Below are 18780 nucleotides of genomic sequence, written 5' to 3'. Positions count from 1 at the left end.
TTAATGAGAACAGTTAATCCTTTTTTCTTACCTGTATGATAAAATTTCCCTGAAAATCCCAGGTTGAATGTAAAATTTGTGATTTGTGCACGCAGAAGATTCTGAGTATCAAGCAGGGCCTGAAATACATAATTTAAAAAATACATCAGGTAAAGAATGGCATTAAAAAGTTTTCAAAAGATATCTCCTTTTTGCATTCAGAGGATAAAACCAGTTCATTATATATGTGAGAATTAAATGAGGGAAAATAGTTTCGTTATCACTTTAAAAGCAGAGAGATACTTTCAAAATTACATGAAACACATACTTTTTTTATCCTTTAGCTTGCAATAAATCAGCGAAAAGTGTCAGTTGGAAAAAGGAAGTTAAATGAAAAGAGAAGTTTATTCTGCATGTATCAAAGGAACTAGTATCTAAATATCTAAATATATAAAATATATCCAGTTTACCCTTCAGGCACATGGATCACCAATTGTCAAAAGAAGGGCACTCGTTTTAAATGAAGCTATGCAATAACATATGTTGAAAGAAACAGACTATTTCTCAGCAAATCTTTGGTATTTAAAATCCAAATCTGAGATTCCCAAAAGATAATGATTGTTATTCAAAAGGAGATATCATGATAAAGTAGATCTCTAATTTGCCCTTTCATTAAAAAAACAGACAAAATATCCCACTTCTAATAAGTGAAGCTATTTTGAATTAGAGTTTTAATTGTTGTATCTTATAAAATATTTACCATGCTGAGTATTTAATGTACTTTTCTTTCTTCTTTTTTCTTTCTCAGTCTTACTTAAATTCTGATTCTTATATTCTTCCTCTGTCTCCCTCTCTGTCTCCGTCTCTCATTCACACACACATACATTTTACACATATACACACACAAAATAGTTGAGTGCTCACTTCAACTAGGCAGAAAGTAGTGCTGTTAGATTTATAAATGATCTTTCATAGATAAAATTAGTGGTAGATCCTAGCTTAAGGATATAGATCCAAATTAGGTGCTCCTTTTACGCTACCACACCTTATCTTCTGCCTTTCCTTAGTACAGTTGGGCCCACAACTAAATCTTATTTTCTTAATCATGATTCTGACATCTGGAAAGTCTGCCTCATCATGTTCATGGTCCCAACTTTTTTGGAGCATAAGCAGATATACAGTTTTTTATTCATTGAATACTGCATGATTATATGCTTTATCTGAATGCAAGATATTCTTCCTGATTGTAAAAGCAGAGGAAGAGAATTTCTGGATTCAAATTTAAACTTATCTAGCCAATGTAAGGTTTTGAAATTTAGCTATCTAATTCTTTTTGTATCACTACTCTCTTAACATGACCAAGATTTTTGGTGTGCACAACTGAACCATGTAATGTGTGCATTCTAATGACACTCAAAAATAGAAGACAGGCCTATTGGTGGATCTCTACACCTAACTATGGGAGCAAAAGGATTAACTGACATCAATGTCATCAGGGACAAGTTAGGTCCTTACAAGGTGGGGCATGGGTTAGGTGGGAGAGGGGGGATCCAGCCAGCTGGGCATGATGAAGTTACAAATGGGACTTCTAGGTCAGATGCTGGACCCTGGTGTGGGCAAGGATGTGCCTAGGTGTAAAGTATTTAGTATACATATATAAGTGTGTGTATATGTATACTACTGACAGTTATAATACACACACATTTTGTGTGTGTATGTATATGTATCCTGCTGACAATTGTATCTTCCCTTTCTTTCTTCTCCCCGTCTTCTTTCTCAATTATTTTGTTCCCCAGTTGAACATTCTAGCCTGCTCTTCCTATCTTTCCTTCCCCTTAGATCATATCTTTGTTCTTTTTCCATTTTAACTTACTTCATTTCAGTCTCTTATTTTTCTTCTTTCAGTGGTTAAAGTATAGATGCCAAATCTATTTGAAGATTACTTTTTTGTGTGTTCAATGTTTTAAGTCTTACAGTTGGTAAGATGAATATTATTTCTTTTTGCCTTTCTTTTTGTTCAAATTAAATTTGAATTTGAACTTTGCTTTATGATCTTTGATTGTATTTTTAATGTACATTTGCAAAACTTGATAAGAAAAACTATATATAAGAAACCTGTCCTGTTCTAGGCCCAGAAGCTAAATAAAGTTCCTGTGAACTAACCTCTCAGTCAACTAGAATACAATGATTTAAATTACTAAATTAGCCCAGAATTTGCAGATTTGAGTTGCCATTTTACATATTTACTTAATATTCTAGAAACAAACACTACAACACATAAAAGATACACTGAAACAGATGGCAGATACTAATTATGCCTATATATGGTAAAGAGGGGAAATTTATTTCTAGGTGATATTTTATATACTTAAGCAGTGATATTTGTCATCTTTTATGTTGTTTTTATAAACCAGATTTTGTGGGCATTTGTGAGAACAATGTTATATATTCATCTATTATTTCCACCTTTTCAAAATATATTTATTACTGGCCTAGCCCTTGCAAAAAGCTTAAACACCCAGCAATATTCTTAGATCATATCCATTTCACTAAACCCTTCATTACTAGAATGATTTGATTCAGCATTATTCTATTTTAAACTGAAATAGTCTACTCATTACTATGAACAAAATATAAAAATGATGTAAAATTATACATTATTCTGTATATGCAACATGCCTAAAATGGGGTGATCATATCTAAAAATCTAATGTAATAAGTCAGTGCTCCACCACCACAGTCAGAAAACCACATGTATTCTGGGCAAGCACAACCTGTCTGACAGAGTACTGTGGCCATGGAGAAGGTAAGGAATCACGACTGTCTGAAGAGGTACAATTTAGTGATCACCTCAAACACCAATCCAGGAACCCTAAGAACATAGATTTCTATCTTCAAAAGTGGTTTGATTATTGAAAAAAAATGGGACTTTTGTTTTTAATTATTCAAAAATACTGTATTATATATAGGAAGGTAATTTAAAATTCCATGTATCAATGGTTATTTTTAAAATAACATATTTTTTCTAATTAAAAATAATTAAAATCACTAAAAAAGTATTACAATGTGTTTTCTTTCCATTTTTCTCAATAAGTAAACAAATCTATATATCTGTATTACAGATATATAGGTAAATTGGTATCATAAAATAAAAATTGGAGCTATACCAATCAGGATTAAAAATAAAGAGTTTTGAATTTTTCATTTAACAGTATATCATGATCTTTCTCCTATCACAATCTTTCAAAACCAAATTTTCTAAAGTATGCAGAATATTGTATCAAATGAGTATACTATAATTTACCCATTTTATCTTAATGTTGTATATTTAAGTTGTTTGCTTTTTTGACTAATAAATACTGCTCTGTGTATCAATACATATTTATATAGTTATAAACCTTATAACCATGTTTTGGACAACAGTGTAGCACATATATCATGGTGGTCCTAGGTGTGTAGCAGGCTATACTATCTAGGTTTGTGTAAGTATACTCTGTGATGTTTGCACAACAACAAAATTGGCTAACAACACGTTTTTTAGAGCACATCTACATCATTAAGCCGCTCATGACTACAGCAATGAAGCAATCATTTCTACAGCAGAAAATAATTCTGTGTATCCTTTAGCAAACAAAACATTTGAAAATGCTTATCAGAGTGTTACAAGAGAATAAAATATGCAATTTAATTATACAATAATTGCATTTCAAATACAATTTAACATAAAAATTTCAAAATTATCTTCCAAATTTTAATATGTGTGCTACCCCGTTAACTTTGTTTCTTTTTCAAGTCTTCATTCTGCAAAGCTAAGAAAGTTTGCAGGCATTAAAATATCTAGTCGAAGACAAAAAAAGATCTAATTTAAAGAAACTGAGTTCTGAGAACTGAGCAAAATGATAGCCTTCGCCTTTTCTCTAACTTTGGTTAGCAGAAGAAATCATCAAATAGATGAAGAGGCAGAAAATAAAAGTAATTGCAAGGAAGTTTTACATGAAGATTTATGTTAGTGTTCATGACGTGTGGCATTCTTGGAATGTCTTGATAGTTTTTTGTTTCTTATTTGCGCTTCTTAGATTATATTTTGACCTATGTTAACAGACAAAAATATTTTTAAGCACAGTACTTTAATATTTTAAAATCAATCATATACTATTTAGATATATAAATGTCTATATTTGCTAGAGTAAATGAAATCAACTGGGCAGCTGATGATAAGCTCCTATGCCTACGTGTCTGTCTGCACACACACGTACATGCACATACACCTCCTCCAGGTGTCAGATATACTTAGTGTAATAGAGATTACTGTTCCCATTTCAGAAGTGGTAGACATCATTTACATAGTTTAAGTGGCTTTCCCTTGGTCACAAAGCTATTTAAGAGCTAAAGAAGTGATTTAAACAAGGATTTTAAACTGCTTCTGTTGTCCATGGAAACAACAAAATACCAACATGAACCCTATTATCACTGATATACAGAACTGTGGTGACATAATCTTCCAGAAAGGAACACAAGGATGCTCTTTTTTTCCACTTTCACTATGTAACTGTCACTTTGTGTTTTCAAAGCCTAAAGGTATGAGGGCAATGGGAAGACTAGGTTGGTCAGTGAATAGTTAGCTATATTATTTAGGATTTTCCAGAGATAAAACCGACTGGAAATAGATACGGATATAGATACAGGAGGACATTTATTATAGGATTTGGCTCATGTGGTTTTGGAGGCAAGCTGGAGAACTAAGAAAGCTGGTGATATAATTTAATTTGCATCTGAAGGCCTGAAAAATTGGTGGTGGTGGTGAGTGATGGTGTAAGTGCCAGTTTGAAAGCCTGAAGCCAGGGGTACTTATGTCTGAGGCAGATAAAGATGGACACCTCAGATCAAGCTGAGATAGTGAATTTGCCCTTCCACCACCTCTTTGTTCTATTCAGGCCCTCAGCAAATTGGATGATGCCCACCACATTGGGGAGGGCCATCTACTTTACTCAGCTCACCAATACAAAAGCTTACTTCTTCCAGAAACACTCCCACAGACACACCCCAAATCATGTTGTGGCAGCTACATGGGCATCCCTTAGCTTAGTTACATTTACACATAAGATTAGCCACTACACCAGCCAAACTAGTAATGTATACCCACTGGCATCAAGATTAAAGAACACTTATTCATTGTACCATCTGCAGAGTTGAACTGCAGGACACTGGAGCACTATGAAGTGTTCTAATGATCTGCACCTTAGTCTCTCTCTGACCAGGTATAGGACTGGAAAGACTGGAAAGACTATACAAGACTTGTTCTTAGACAAGAAAAACATTGAAATATGCTGTAAACAGTTAATTAGGTTAATATTAGAGCAGGGATTCATGCACAATTAGAGGAAAGATACCCTTAGAGGAAAATAATAAATAATAAGGTCAGGATCAACTTTACTATTTGACCTATCTACACAATTGACATTCAGCAGGGAAATAAGAAAGAATACGGGAAAGATGGGAAAGCTAGTGGGAAGCATAATACCTGGTCAGTTTTTGTAACAGTATTTAAACTCCCTTGACAAGAAATCTATAGAAAGCACTGTATTACCTAACTTAATAAAACTCCTAATTGCAAAACAATCACTCAGCTCTCAGCTGCTCGTATTCAAGATGTGAAGTCTACGTATAAAAAGGTAGAAACTGTATTTATCCTGCCAGATTAAAACAGTCTTAAAGACCAAAGCCTGGAATGTGTTTTCTAGGAGCTTTCACCTAGGAATTTGATAAGTACTGTGAGGAGTTTTAGAGATTATCTTCGCTCTTGTTAAATTGTCTTAGGCCAAGGCCACCATCTGCTGAATGCCCAGTTCATGATATGGCCTCACCAACGTGACCATGACGAAAGAGCAGCAGATTGAAATTAGAGTGACTTAGGACTCTGACTCTGCTACTTCATTACTATGTGGTAATATTAAGCTTGGACAAGTGACTGAACCTTTCCAAATCACAGTTCTTCCTTTGGGAAACAAGAATAGCAATATATAGCTCACAGGTTTTATATGATCAAATGAGAAAATGGACTATGGCCCCCAAATCCTTTCCTAATACAGAGTTGAGTTTAGCTCTGTGAATGAAATCCTTTGTTCTTCTGCCAACCTTAAAATGTTCTTATTGTCCTGTCAAAAAATTCCATGTTTTATTACTTTCTGTTACTCACATGAAAACATCGGGCAGATGCCTATATTTTTAAGTTGAGCCTGAACACTTTTGGGGTTGTCTAATCAGCACTAAAGGAAAAGATAATGCAAGCAGCTGTATTATAGTAACTCCACAGGGCTTTATATTGCTTGGTATTTCTTTCTAAATGACATTAGTGAATTTTCATTCTTCATCTGAATGCTTATGTATTTTATTGTTCCTATTGTAGTAACTAACAGAGTAAGGACAAAGGTTTGTGTGCAAGCAGAGAAGAATTATATAGCAATCTTGAGTTCTGTTACATACTTTAAATGGCCTTGAGCATACATTATATATAACCTCTAACCTGTAGGGGTAAAGGATGATTTTCCCAGAAGATTTCTTGAGCTGAAATTGGCAAATAAAGATAGGTGAGTAGGGAAAATAGAAAACTATTAAGTAAGTGCTACCATCACTAAGTATTCACTTGAAATTGTTATGTATAGTCTATTTAGCTTCTGGTTGACACGCTTAGTCAAAACACTAACGTACTTTTTAAAAGAAAATAAGTATTAAATATAGTCCACTATTTTTTACTATATAGTATCTTTAGGAAACTATTAGTTAAATCTCACTCATTCAATTGTGCAGAAAAGGGATGTTTATATATTACCATAAACATAATTTTAATACTTTAATTTGAAATACTTGCTTTTAGCAGCAAAGCAGAAAAAGAAGCAGAGCTGTAGGATTTCACATGAGGAGATTGAGGTGTCTCAATCCACTTACTGTAGTTGTAAAACAAATTAGATTTCCTTTTAGTTGCAGAGGTATGAAACTCCTTAAGTAGTGAATCTGTTCTGCTTAAGATGTGAAAATGCTAAATATACTTATAAAACGTCACAATAATTAAATGTTCAGCAACCCACCCACCCCTACAAAGAAAGGTTTGCAATAGGTGTTAAAAACAAAATGTGAGATTAAAGCTGGATTATAAACTCCGTGAACAATGTCCATCCTATTCACTGCTGCATTCCCAAAATCCAGCATGATGTCAAGAACAGAAGGGAAAGTATTTATTGAATGAGAACATGAATGAATTTCAATTGATCTAATAAGGCAATAAACTCATAAAGATTTGAAAATAGTCATTAAAGAACATTCATTTACTATTTTATTTTCATAAACTGTTTTGAATCTTGGTGAAGAATTTCAACATAATTCAAATTGAAAAAGTAATTAGAAAACATTTTATTTCTATTTATTTTGAAAATTGTTAAAAGCATTTCCTATTTCAGTGGTTCTCAAACTTCTATGTACATAAAGATTATCTGGGAAACTTAATAAAATGTGGACCTCCAGGTCCTAACCCAGAGATTCTAAACAATCATCCTGAACAAGGGAGTGTACCCTGGGTGATTTTGATATAGGGGACATCATACCACCCTCTTAAGAATCACTGTTCTATTCCTTGATTTTAAATAGTTCAAGGTAGTTTCTAATTTATTTATTTATGACTGGTTTTTCCTTTTGAGTATAAAATTTTGATGCTCACTTCTTAGTACAGTTACTGGTACATATTAAGGAAATAATTCAGCTAATCAATGATTTCATAAGCCTCATAATTAATAGATACTGTGGATTCTCCAATACGACATATTCTAGACAACATGGGATATATAGAAGCCATCTGAATACAGTTGAGATCCTAAAAATTATACTGGCTCAACAGTACTCTGTAAGGGTTAACTTAAAAGTACTCTTGAGTTAACTTGAATGAGATATGGGGTGCCCAGATAATTGGTCAAACATTATTATGGGTGTGGGTGTGTGGATGTTTTGGATGAGACTAACATTCAATTAGTAGACTGATTAAAGCAGATTGCCTTCTCTAAAGAGGGTGGCCCTCGTGCAATCACATGAAGTCCTAAATGGAACAAAAAGATCGATTATTTTGCAAGTAAGAGGGAATTCCTTCTGCCTGACTGCCTTGAGCTGGAACCTTTTCCTGTCTTTAGACTTAAACAGAAACATTGACTATTGAGTATTGAACCTGTCAGCTTTTAGACTGGAACTCACACTATCAGTTCTCCTGGTTCTCAGATTGTTAAACCTAGTCAGGAACTACACATTTGGCTCTCCTGGATCTCCAGCTTGCTGCCTGCATATCTTGAGACTTCTCAGCCTTCATAACTGCATAAGCCAATTCCTGAGGATAAATATGCCTGCCTGCCTATCTATCTATCTATCTATCTATCTAATCATCTATCCATCCATCCATCCATCCATCCATCCATCTATCCATCCATCCACTCTAGCCATAATGGAGTATGTATTGGGGTTCTCCAGTGAAACAGAATCAATAGAAGATTATCCATCTATCCTTTATATATATCATGACTAGAGTAGTTGGGGTCCCAGCACTTTGGGAGGCTGAGGCGGACGGATCACGAAGTCAAGATATCAAGACCATCCTGGCCAACATGGTGAAACCCCGTCTCTACTAAAAATACAAAAAATAGTCAGGCATAGTGGCACGTGCCTGTGGTCCCAGCTACTTGGGAGGTTGAGGCGGAAGAATCGCTTGAACCCGGGAAGCGGAGGTTGCAGTGAGCCGTGATTGCGCCACTGCACTCAGCCTGGCGATAGAGCAAGACTCCGTCTCAAAAAAAAAAAAAAAAGAAAGAAATTATACAACAGAATTTTAGCTTCTAAAGTTTAGCTTCATATTTTTATTTTATTTTGTTAGTTTTTCTAATTAAAGTCCATTTAAACTGAGTTGGGAGAACTAGCTAATCAGGTTGTCAGTTTTGGTAAAGTGTGATAACTCAGTATGAACAGCTCCAATCTAGGCAAGATAAGGTATGAGGAAGCAAGTGGTTGCAGAGAACAGACAAGCCCTGGCTTATGATGGTTCAAGTAAAGATTTTTCAGCTTTATTATGGTGTAAAAGTGATATGCATTCAATACATGAGAACATAATCCTATTGTATGTCAAGGAGCATCTGCATATAGAGGGGCTTTAAGAATAAGAGTACGGTGGGACCATAATGCGGTTCACCTTCTTTGGAAAACATTTTGGTGAGTACTCAAAAAGTTAAACATACAATTACCATATGACCTTGTAATTCTACTTCTAGGTATGTACTACAAGAATAAAAAACAGTGTTGAGACAAATACTTCTACATACATGTTCATAGTTGTACTATTCACGACATCTAAAAGGCAGAAACAATCCAAGTGTCTAGATGAATGAAGAAACAAATTGGGAAATGTACATACAATGAAATAGTATTCAACTATAAAAAGAAATGATGTACTGATACATGTTAATGAACTTCAAAAACATTATGCTAAGTGCAAGAAGCCAGACATATATGGCCACATATGGTATGCTTCTATTTACAAGAAATATCTAGAATATGTACAGCCATAGATAGACTGCTAGTTACTAGGGTAGGGAAAAATTGGGTTCCTTTTGGAATGATAAAAATGTTATGAGCTAGAAGAGGTCGTAGTTGTACAATATTGTGAATGTACTAAAAGCTACTGAATTGTTTACTTTAAAATAGTTAATTTTACATAAGTGAACTTTACCTGCATCAACCACCACAAAAAAACCAGAATGTGCAACTGTGAATACTGTTGTCTCCATGTTTTCGCCTGAATTTTATTAAAATGGTATTATGCAAGTTACCCTACAAAATTATTTGCAATAGATGTCCTATGCTCTTTATGCCGACTTTAAAAAAACTATCCAGAAGTAGCAACAAGTCAAACACATAATGAATTATTGAGAAGTAGTGACAACTGATGTTCAAAAATCCCCACATGGTCCTTATCTTAGGCCTTAAGTTTTATCATTTCCTTTTCCTACTCACTATGCTCTAGACATACTTGCCTTTATGCTACTCCTAGAACATACCAAGTTTGTTCACACCTCAAGGTTTTAGTCTTGCTGCCTCCTCTTAAGGATATGCTTTCCCCAAATACTCGTGTGGTTTACTTCCTTAGTCTTTCAGGTCTCCACTTACTCATAACCACTTTGGTGAGGCTTTCCTTGACTACTCTTCTTTTTTCTTCTTTCTTTTTTTTTTAATTTTTAGCCAGATCTGTTAAGGTATAATTGACAAACAAAAATTGCATATATTCATAGTGTACAAGGTGATGTTTTAATAAATGTACTTGTGGGATGGTGAAATTAAGCTAATTAATGTATCCATCACCTCACATGCTTGTACATTTTTTGTGACTAACCTCTTTTAAATAAATGCTCAGCCTATTAATATGCACCTGGATTCTCTCCTTTATTATTTTTTAAATAGAACTTATTACTATTACTATTGGTATATATTTATTTATAGCCATCCATTTAGCTCTTACCCTTAGAGCTATTCATTTAGCTTTCTAACAGAATAAATATAATCTTTGTCTCTACAATGCTGAATCTGCAGCGACCAGAGCAGTGCTTGACATGTAATAGATTCCCAATAGAGTCTTGCTGAAAGAATGAAAGAGTAAATGAGTTACTGGTAATGCCAAAAAATTCTTAGTCAGAAGAGGAAAGAAGAATATTTGACTGAAAATTTTTATAGTTTAACTAAAGGTTAAATAGAGATAATGACTTCTATGGAAAGGACATATTAAGGGTACCCCATTACAGGAGGCACATTTACAATCATGTTGCACCAAGTGGGTAGATCATCAATATTGGATGGGAACCTTTGCTTCAGTGAGGAAAAAGAAGAGCTCGGATAAACCTATAAGCTGTGGATACTTCAGATAAATGAGATCAGCTTTGGTGTGATGGATAACCTCTTAATATGGCTTTAGATCATATCATAGATTCTATGTTTGATGGGATGCACTGCTTTATATTTTTTTGGATGCAATTTGGGGGAAAGGCACAATTGTATACTGTGGCTAACAACTTTAATCCACTAGAATTAAATTACAGGTGCAGAAATAAGAAAAATGCCTATGAGATCAGACAGCTATTAGGAAGTAAGTAGTAAAGCTATTAAATTTTGCTATGGTCTGAATGTGTTCCCCACAATTCATATGTTGAAACTTAATTGTCAGTGTGGTAGAATTAAGAAGTAAGGCCTTCAGGAGGTGATTCAGTCATGAGGGTGGAGCTCTCATGATTGGGATTCATGACCGTATAAAAGGGCTTGAGGAAGCGGGGTTGCTTCTTTCTATCCCTTCTGCCATGTGAAAACACAGTGTTGTCCCCTATGGAGAATACAGCAACAAACTGCCATCTTGGAAGCAGAGAGACTTAACCCTTACCAGACACTGAAACTGCTGGTGCCTTGATCTTAGACTTTCCAGCCCTGAGAACTAAATTTCTGTTATGTATAAATTACCTAGTCTGTGGTGTTTTGTTGTAGCAGTACAAATGAACTAATGCAAATTTATTCTTTAAGAAAGGGTTTCATGCTCTCACTTAAAATCACTTTATTTTACACATAAGTCTAATAGGCCTGTGATCTGGTTTCCAGGAATATAGCAGATTAGATATGATAAATTAGGGATGTGCAGAAACTGATTGCAAAGAAAGATGTTAAAGAAGTTATTGGAAGAGTTAGGCAGAAAAAGTGTAAATTACTACAAAAATTAGATATATACGTATAAATTAGGGCGCAGGCAAATGGCTAGATAAATCTTTATAGCCTCTGAAGCTTCACTGAATTATAATCCCATCACTGATGTTCAATAATAATGAACATGGCAAAGCGGAAAAATTAAAAGTTCTGCCCTAGAACTAATAAATCAACTAATTAATCCCATATGCATTTACTGAGTGCTTACTATGCATCATGTCTTGTGTTAGTTACTGGGATAATCAAATCAAATTACACCCATCACTCAGTGACAGCATGCTTTGAGGAGAAAATGAGATAATATCTGGGAAAAGGCTTTTTACTCTGTGAGGCACTAAACACATGTATAAAAAAATTAATAGACTCTAAAATAAAATTTCTGGAAATTGGTTCATATTTTAAAAGTCAAATGCCATTCTTGAATGAATTATAGATGAGTCAAGCAATTTTAGGACTCAATTCAATCTCACTCAGTTCCAGCACACAGGCCTTCTTGTTGTTAGGGAAACAAGATTATTCCTGTTTCTGGGCCTTTGCTCATGCTGTTCTTTTTCTCTGCCCCTAAGTCTCTTCTTCAGAGCATCACTTTTAAATTCACATTTCTTTTATGTCTCTGCTCAAATATTACCTTATCAGAGAGGCTTTTTCTGGACATCCTTATAAACTTAATAGCACTCCTGTATTTTCTGATGCTCAGACTTCTCTATTTCCTTTGCCCCACATTATTTTCTCTACAACACCTGCCAGTATCTGATATGTTACACTATATGCTTCCTTGTTTATTGTTATCTATTCCCATTGAACATAGAAACATGAAGGCAGGGTGCATGTCTGTTCCATTCACTACAGATTGCCCAGTGCTATGTAGTAGGAGCTCATAAATATTTATTGAATGAATAAACAAATTAATTAATACTTTTGACCTGAAATTTAGTTTAGTCTTGAAGCTGAGGTACATTTCTGGGGCCAAAAAAGGAACTAAAATTGCTGGAAAGATATTTCCAGAGAAGATGGATTGGAAGTTTGGAGGTTCGATGGGGGGACAGGAGAAAAAGCAAAAAGATAATGACTCTAAAGAAGGAAAGAGAGAAAAGGCCAGCTGACTTGAGGAATCAGAAAGAGAAATGGCCTGCTATCTGACAAAGATTTCATGTCTAATCAAGCTACCAAAATAACTTATTGTGGTTTTCTGACAATATTCTAATGGAAGGTTCTTCAGAAAGATAATTAGTAGCATGGTTTTTGGAGGGAAGTTTCCTGGGCTTGAATCTCAGCTCCAAGGATGCTGAGTAACTTTTCCTCTTGGCAAGTGCCTTTCCTGAGTCTTAGTTTCCTTTATATATATAAAAAAAAAACAAAAACGAAAGTACCTACCTCACAGAGTTATAAGTTTTGGACTGCATAATCTGTTTAAAGCCTCATAGCTGAAACATAATCATTACAATAAAATTTTAATGCTATATTCCAATTCAATAAAAGGATTTAAAGTCATCATGAGTATGTATAACATGAAATATGATAGACATTGCATATAAGTGATTAAGAAAAAGAAAAATATAGTAGATATATAAAATGAAGTCAATTATAATACAAATATAAAAAGTACACAACAATACTTTGGGCACTAATATTAGGTCTGTATAGGCTCTACTTCAGTAGATGTGGTGGTGGTGATGGTGGTGACAGTAAGGCACAAACATATTACTACAGTAACAGGAAAGGGTAGAGATCCCAGGAGTCCCTTCATAGAAATAGTCTTCCATTCCCTCAGTAAGTGAAAGCAGGAGAGGTTTGGCAACCAGAACCTTAGTAGAGAATCCTCTGCTTGGGGTCAGAGTAAGGATGCATCACATTAATCATGATTATCACAAAGAAGGATTTGGAGCTGGAAGATACCTTCAAGGCTGCCATGCTGAATTTCTCAAACTGTTGCAGGGAAGCTTCTCTCACTAAATAGGAGGATGAACATATTTCTGCCCATCCCTCGAACTTCTGGGACTGTGCTGTATAGACTGACATGGTTCCTACATGAAAAAGATTTTTGAGGGATCTTACCCTTTATCTGCAAAATCCTAGAAGATTTTGCAATGGTCTGCTAATGATCCCTAAATTTTTTTCTTTTCCAGCTTTTATTTTAGGTCCAGGGCGTAGGCTTGTTACATGGGTAAACTGTGTGTTGTGGGGGTTTGGTGTACAAATTATTTCATCACCCAGGGAATGAGCATAGTATCCAATAGGTAGCTTTTCAGTCCACACGCTACTCCTACTCTTCACCCTCAAGTAAGCCCTGGTAGCCATATCTACTGTGCCCTTCTTTGTGTCCATGTTCTAACAGCATTTTTGTTTTTGTTTTTGTTTTTTGAGATGGAATCTCTCTCTGTCACCCAGGCTGGAGTGCAGTGGTGCAATCTCGTCTAACAGCATATTTTTAAGTGTAGTTAAGTCATAAAACCAAAAGAGCAAAACAAAATTGCATTTGTTTAATTTGTAAAACATAATTGTAACTATCCATATACATTTTTCTCTTTATATCTGATCCAATCAGACCCTTTCATAAAACTCTTCTATGTTTAAAGGCTAGAATTTTTGTCTGAGATTCTGCTAAAAAAGCCTCTTTTAATACTGAGACCAGCTTACAAGACATTTGTAAATTGCTTATGTCTGACCTGTTTACCCAGTAAGAAATAGCTCCTTTTTTTCCTGATGTTTTTTCTTCCTTTTGAGTAAAGACAGATGAAATATTACAGGTTCCAAATAAGTAATGAGATCAATATCAGTCAAAAATGGTGTATGCAGATTTCAACATCATATTTTATATTTATTTGTTAGTAAAAAAAATAGTTTCTTGTTGAGACTGTTATCCCAACTTGTACCATTTCAAGCCTCTGTTGTACATAGAAAGAAAGTTAATTTATTCATATTTTGTTTAATTAAAGGTCAAAGAACCCCAAGCCAATTAACATAGAATTAAAAGCCACCACTGCTGTCCTTATATTCATTCCAGGGCATTGATAGGATGGGGCAATCCATTCCAGTTTAGAATGAGCCTTTCAACCATTTATAAATGCCTCAAAAATGGATTTCCCAAAGCAGAACCAAATTTTACATTATATTTGCTCTCATACTTTAACTTGCTGTTTAAAATATTTGATATTCACCTCTTTGTGAAAAAAGAAGGATCAAATGTGGAACTGCTCGATGCCCTCCAAGCCCTGTCAGCAGGCTTGTGCTAGTTATATAGGTGTAGATGTAGCTGGTTTTAATGGTTTCTTATTCTTACTGGGGATGTAAGGAATGCTTTAAGACAATGTCATGAGGATCAGAGGGTCCTTTGCCATGGTTGCCCTGTGGGCTAGGTATATATATTTGTTTTATTCATTTGTGGTAAGTGGCAGGTGGTCTTTTTCTATTGGCACTCTAAACCTTTGTGCCTTTTCCTCTTAGGTGTGCTCTTTGTGCAAAAACAGGGCTGACATTTATCTCCATGATGGAGTAAGCTTGACATGGGCTTCTTCTTTGACGAGATATTCTTTTATAGTTATCACCTCTGCTTTCACCTTGTACTCAAAGTTTATGTCTTACTTTTCATCTTCTCAGGATGAATAATGTGTTCCTCCTTACATAAAGCCCTTCTCATTCTAAATATATCACCTTTTATAAAATAGTTTTTCATAGGTCTTTCATTTGGGAAGACATCAGGAATACACACCAAATCTTATGTATAATTGGTGCGGGGCATTCTTATATACACAGGTGAAGCATAAAACATAAACTTCAATGTTTTAGTCTTTGAAATAATTAAACAGAATATCTAAGATCACATTTGTTTATGTTGTAACCTCAGACCAATCTCAATATTTCTTCTAATAATAGGTTGTAGATTTGATTTAAATTTTGGGCTATAATTGGTCAGATGACTCTTAAAGTGGAAAAGATGCCATTATTTTACTCTATTTAGACCACCAGATAGTCATTGTCTTTCAGCGACTCAGTTCAAATGTAAATCAATGGCCTTTTAGTGACACGAGAAGAAGTCCAGGATAACATGTATTCTTTAATGGGAAAAGTATTTTTTCTTTACAAAGGTAACTTCAAAAAAGTATAGTAAATATAAAATTGTCTAGGTAATTTATGTGGACCCTTTAAGTTTTACATTACTATCTGCATACCACTGAAGAACATAATAGATGTTCTATTACTAAGGAAGAGAGGATTTAAAAATCAACATATTTTGTTTCCAAATAAATTATATCTTAAATTGAAATTCCAAAATTATACATTTAGGAGTTCATTTTGTCCATTTCTGTGTTTACTATAGAACAATGACTTAGAGAAAAACTGGTTAAGAAACTTTCAAAGACTTTAGAACATGCTCCTTTTTCACAAATGTTTCCAATATCACAAATTCGAAATAGGAGTTAAATTGGTCATTCCTTGAAACTATGAAAAGCAATTGCTTTAATTGAATAGACCTAGAAACCTATAGCTTTCTTTTGTTTGTCTTAAGGGGAATCTAATGATAATATCATAATGGAGACAATTAACTATCAGAGAGCCAGCAAAGATCTAGACCTGGAAGCTGTGAGTTAATAGCCGAAGTTCTCAACCAAGGCACAACTGAGTGTCAAGAAAGTTACTATCCACCTTGTTCTTAATTTTTCTCTTTGAAAATATGCAAATGGCTTAGAAAGTGTATTTTAGAAAGGCCCTTCATGAAAACGAGTCTTATTGGCAATTTGAACACAAACATTTTGGAGTCACCCCAAATCAACAAAAACTAAATTGAGGTTTCTTTGTTTTACAAGCTCGCTACTATAGGTTGTGTGAAAGCTAATGTCATTCCAAGAAAAATTATAAAGGCACTGACTAGACTGGGAGTGAGGTGTTGCTTCTTCAGGATGCCTGGGATTGTGAGAAGGTATAATGTGCAGCTGATCTTACCTTGGCTACGCATTATTTTGAGTCAATTGAGAAAACAGAGTGCATTTGGTTTATATAATTTTGAGTTTCATATTATTTGTATTCCGTGATTCTTTCCATCCACAATAAATACCTTTACCAGCCTAGGAAATAACACATTTTCTATTTTGACCAAAGTTTAGTCACAGAAAATTATTTGAACATGAATGACTGAAGATAACCCTAAAATTTTACTTTCATCAAATTCTGAATAGTGATTATTTTAAGAAGGTATCTTTTGAAATATGATTTAAAGTTCTTCATGGTTATTATTTTAATTCACAATACATGAATACTACTGGGGTTTACGTAGATGTCTGTCATTCCTTTTACTTGACTGGCATTTTACAGAAGACTCAAGTTAGCGGTTAAGGTTGTATTGCCAACTGTTTCACTTATTTGCAACTTCATCTGAATAAAGGTGGAAATTGAAACCAAAGAAAGAAAAAATGATACAACCTTAAAATTCTCCTCTCACATCTCTCATGTGGTGAGTTATGAGAGATAGTCTCCAATTGAATCTGATGACATTCCACAGCTTCAACATGGAGAAACCTATCCCAGTCAAGAACTGGTAAGGTCAAATTCCATGCATTAAAATCTAGACTTCTGGGCTTGGAAGTGTCTCTCCTCAGGGGAAGTGTCATTAGTTTGTATTGGCCTTAAGTGTGTACTTTAATTATCTTCTACGTGCTGTCCTTTGTAACAGAGAGATGAAACCTTGTATGCAAATGAGAAGAGATTCTTTAAAAAGCTATCCTTTTCAGAAGGACAGTGACCTATGCATTTTAGAGACACACATTCTCTTCCTCCCTCCCCCTGCCCAACCACACATGTCAAGTGTGGACACTGGAGATGCTCTAGGTTGGCAGCCAAAATTCCAGTTCTAATAGACAATGGTGATTTGTGCCAGGCCCCAGTTCCTAGGATATTCTGTAACTGATCAGAGATATTCACAGCTGAGAGAAATGTGAGTCTGAGAAACACAATGGGATTTTCTTTGAGGTTCCATGAATCTATGTATGTGTAGGTGGAAGGGCTGTGGGGAAGGGAAGGGATACAGAATACAGGGGATCTTCCAGGATTCTCTTTATCAGCTAGAAAGAGTTAAGGCTTTCCCTGCCTTCCTAGGGATCTTGCAAAAACAGTAGCCATGAGATGGTATGTAAAATGAGATGATATGTAAAAGCTTTTTCAGAATTATCAGCAATTAGACAAACATAAAGCTACATTGTGCTTTTACATACCATCGTATTTGATCTTTAAAACAACTCGAAAGAGTCGGCATGGGTGATTTCACCACTTTACATTTAAGGAAACTGAAGCTCAAGTATGTTTAAAGATTTGCTTAAACGCACACAATAAATAAAAGGTTAAACGGGAGATTTAAGCCCATATTTCCATATGGTCTAAGCTGTCTTGTCTAGAAACAAAAAAACTAAAAATATCCTGACCAATATTTCTAGGTATAACAATTTATCTAGGCAAGTCTTTCCATTCATTTTTCTTAGACCATAAAATCACCTTTCCTGCCATAAGCACTGCTTTTTAAATAACTTTCTGCATGAATATTTTTGTATTAGCATGGAAAGATAACGTGTTTTGCTAATATTATGTTTATTTCTTAGTCCACATTCTCTCCCTTAATATATGTATAATCTTTCCTGAATATGAATTAGCCTTTCATTTTCTACTACAAAAAAGCATTTAAAATGGATTTAGGATTATTAGGCCAAGAAGCTTATCCAAACTGATGAAAGTAAAAGCGTAGCATTTATGAGTTCCCTCATTTGTAGTACAGAGTGTAGATTAAGGCCTGATGTCCTGTCAGTTAAAGTCCTAAAGTGCTCTATTGTGATTTTCCAATAAGCAAGAATGACTTTTACTTTGACACTAAATGTGATTTTTTATCCTTAGGCCAAGATGGTTGGCAGATTGCTTTTATGTAATTCCTGTGAAGCTGGCAGGAGGTGACTCATATACATAAATGCCTCTTTCAATCAGGAAGAAGGTGTCAGAGGGCGGGTGGGTGGTGTCTGAATGACTAAGTTTTAAGATGTTAGGGGTACTGAAAAAAAT

At 34.7% G+C, this 18780-nt stretch overlaps 1 protein-coding gene and 1 long non-coding RNA gene across 4 annotated transcripts in view; one reads left to right on the top strand and one right to left on the bottom strand.

Moving 5' to 3' along the window:
• Window positions 1-18780, top strand: part of LOC108290744 — a 319814-nt gene that overhangs the window by 72811 nt on the left and 228223 nt on the right. The window lies entirely within an intron of this gene.
• The window catches only part of LOC108290741 (bifunctional heparan sulfate N-deacetylase/N-sulfotransferase 3), a 200711-nt gene that overhangs the window by 135641 nt on the left and 46290 nt on the right, over window positions 1-18780 (bottom strand). For all 3 annotated transcript variants that reach the window (XM_017510653.2, XM_017510642.2, XM_017510664.2), the window contains exon 3: window positions 32-119. In XM_017510653.2, the coding sequence (XP_017366142.1) occupies window positions 32-119 (88 nt within the window). The remainder of the gene's footprint in view (window positions 1-31; window positions 120-18780) is intronic.

The sequence above is a fragment of the Cebus imitator genome, unplaced genomic scaffold (genome assembly GCF_001604975.1).
Source record: "Cebus imitator isolate Cc_AM_T3 unplaced genomic scaffold, Cebus_imitator-1.0 Scaffold17, whole genome shotgun sequence".
In the NCBI taxonomy this organism is placed as follows: domain Eukaryota; kingdom Metazoa; phylum Chordata; class Mammalia; order Primates; family Cebidae; genus Cebus; species Cebus imitator.
The sequence above is the reverse complement of the archived record's forward strand: the minus strand, read 5'-3'. Positions and strand labels throughout refer to the sequence as shown.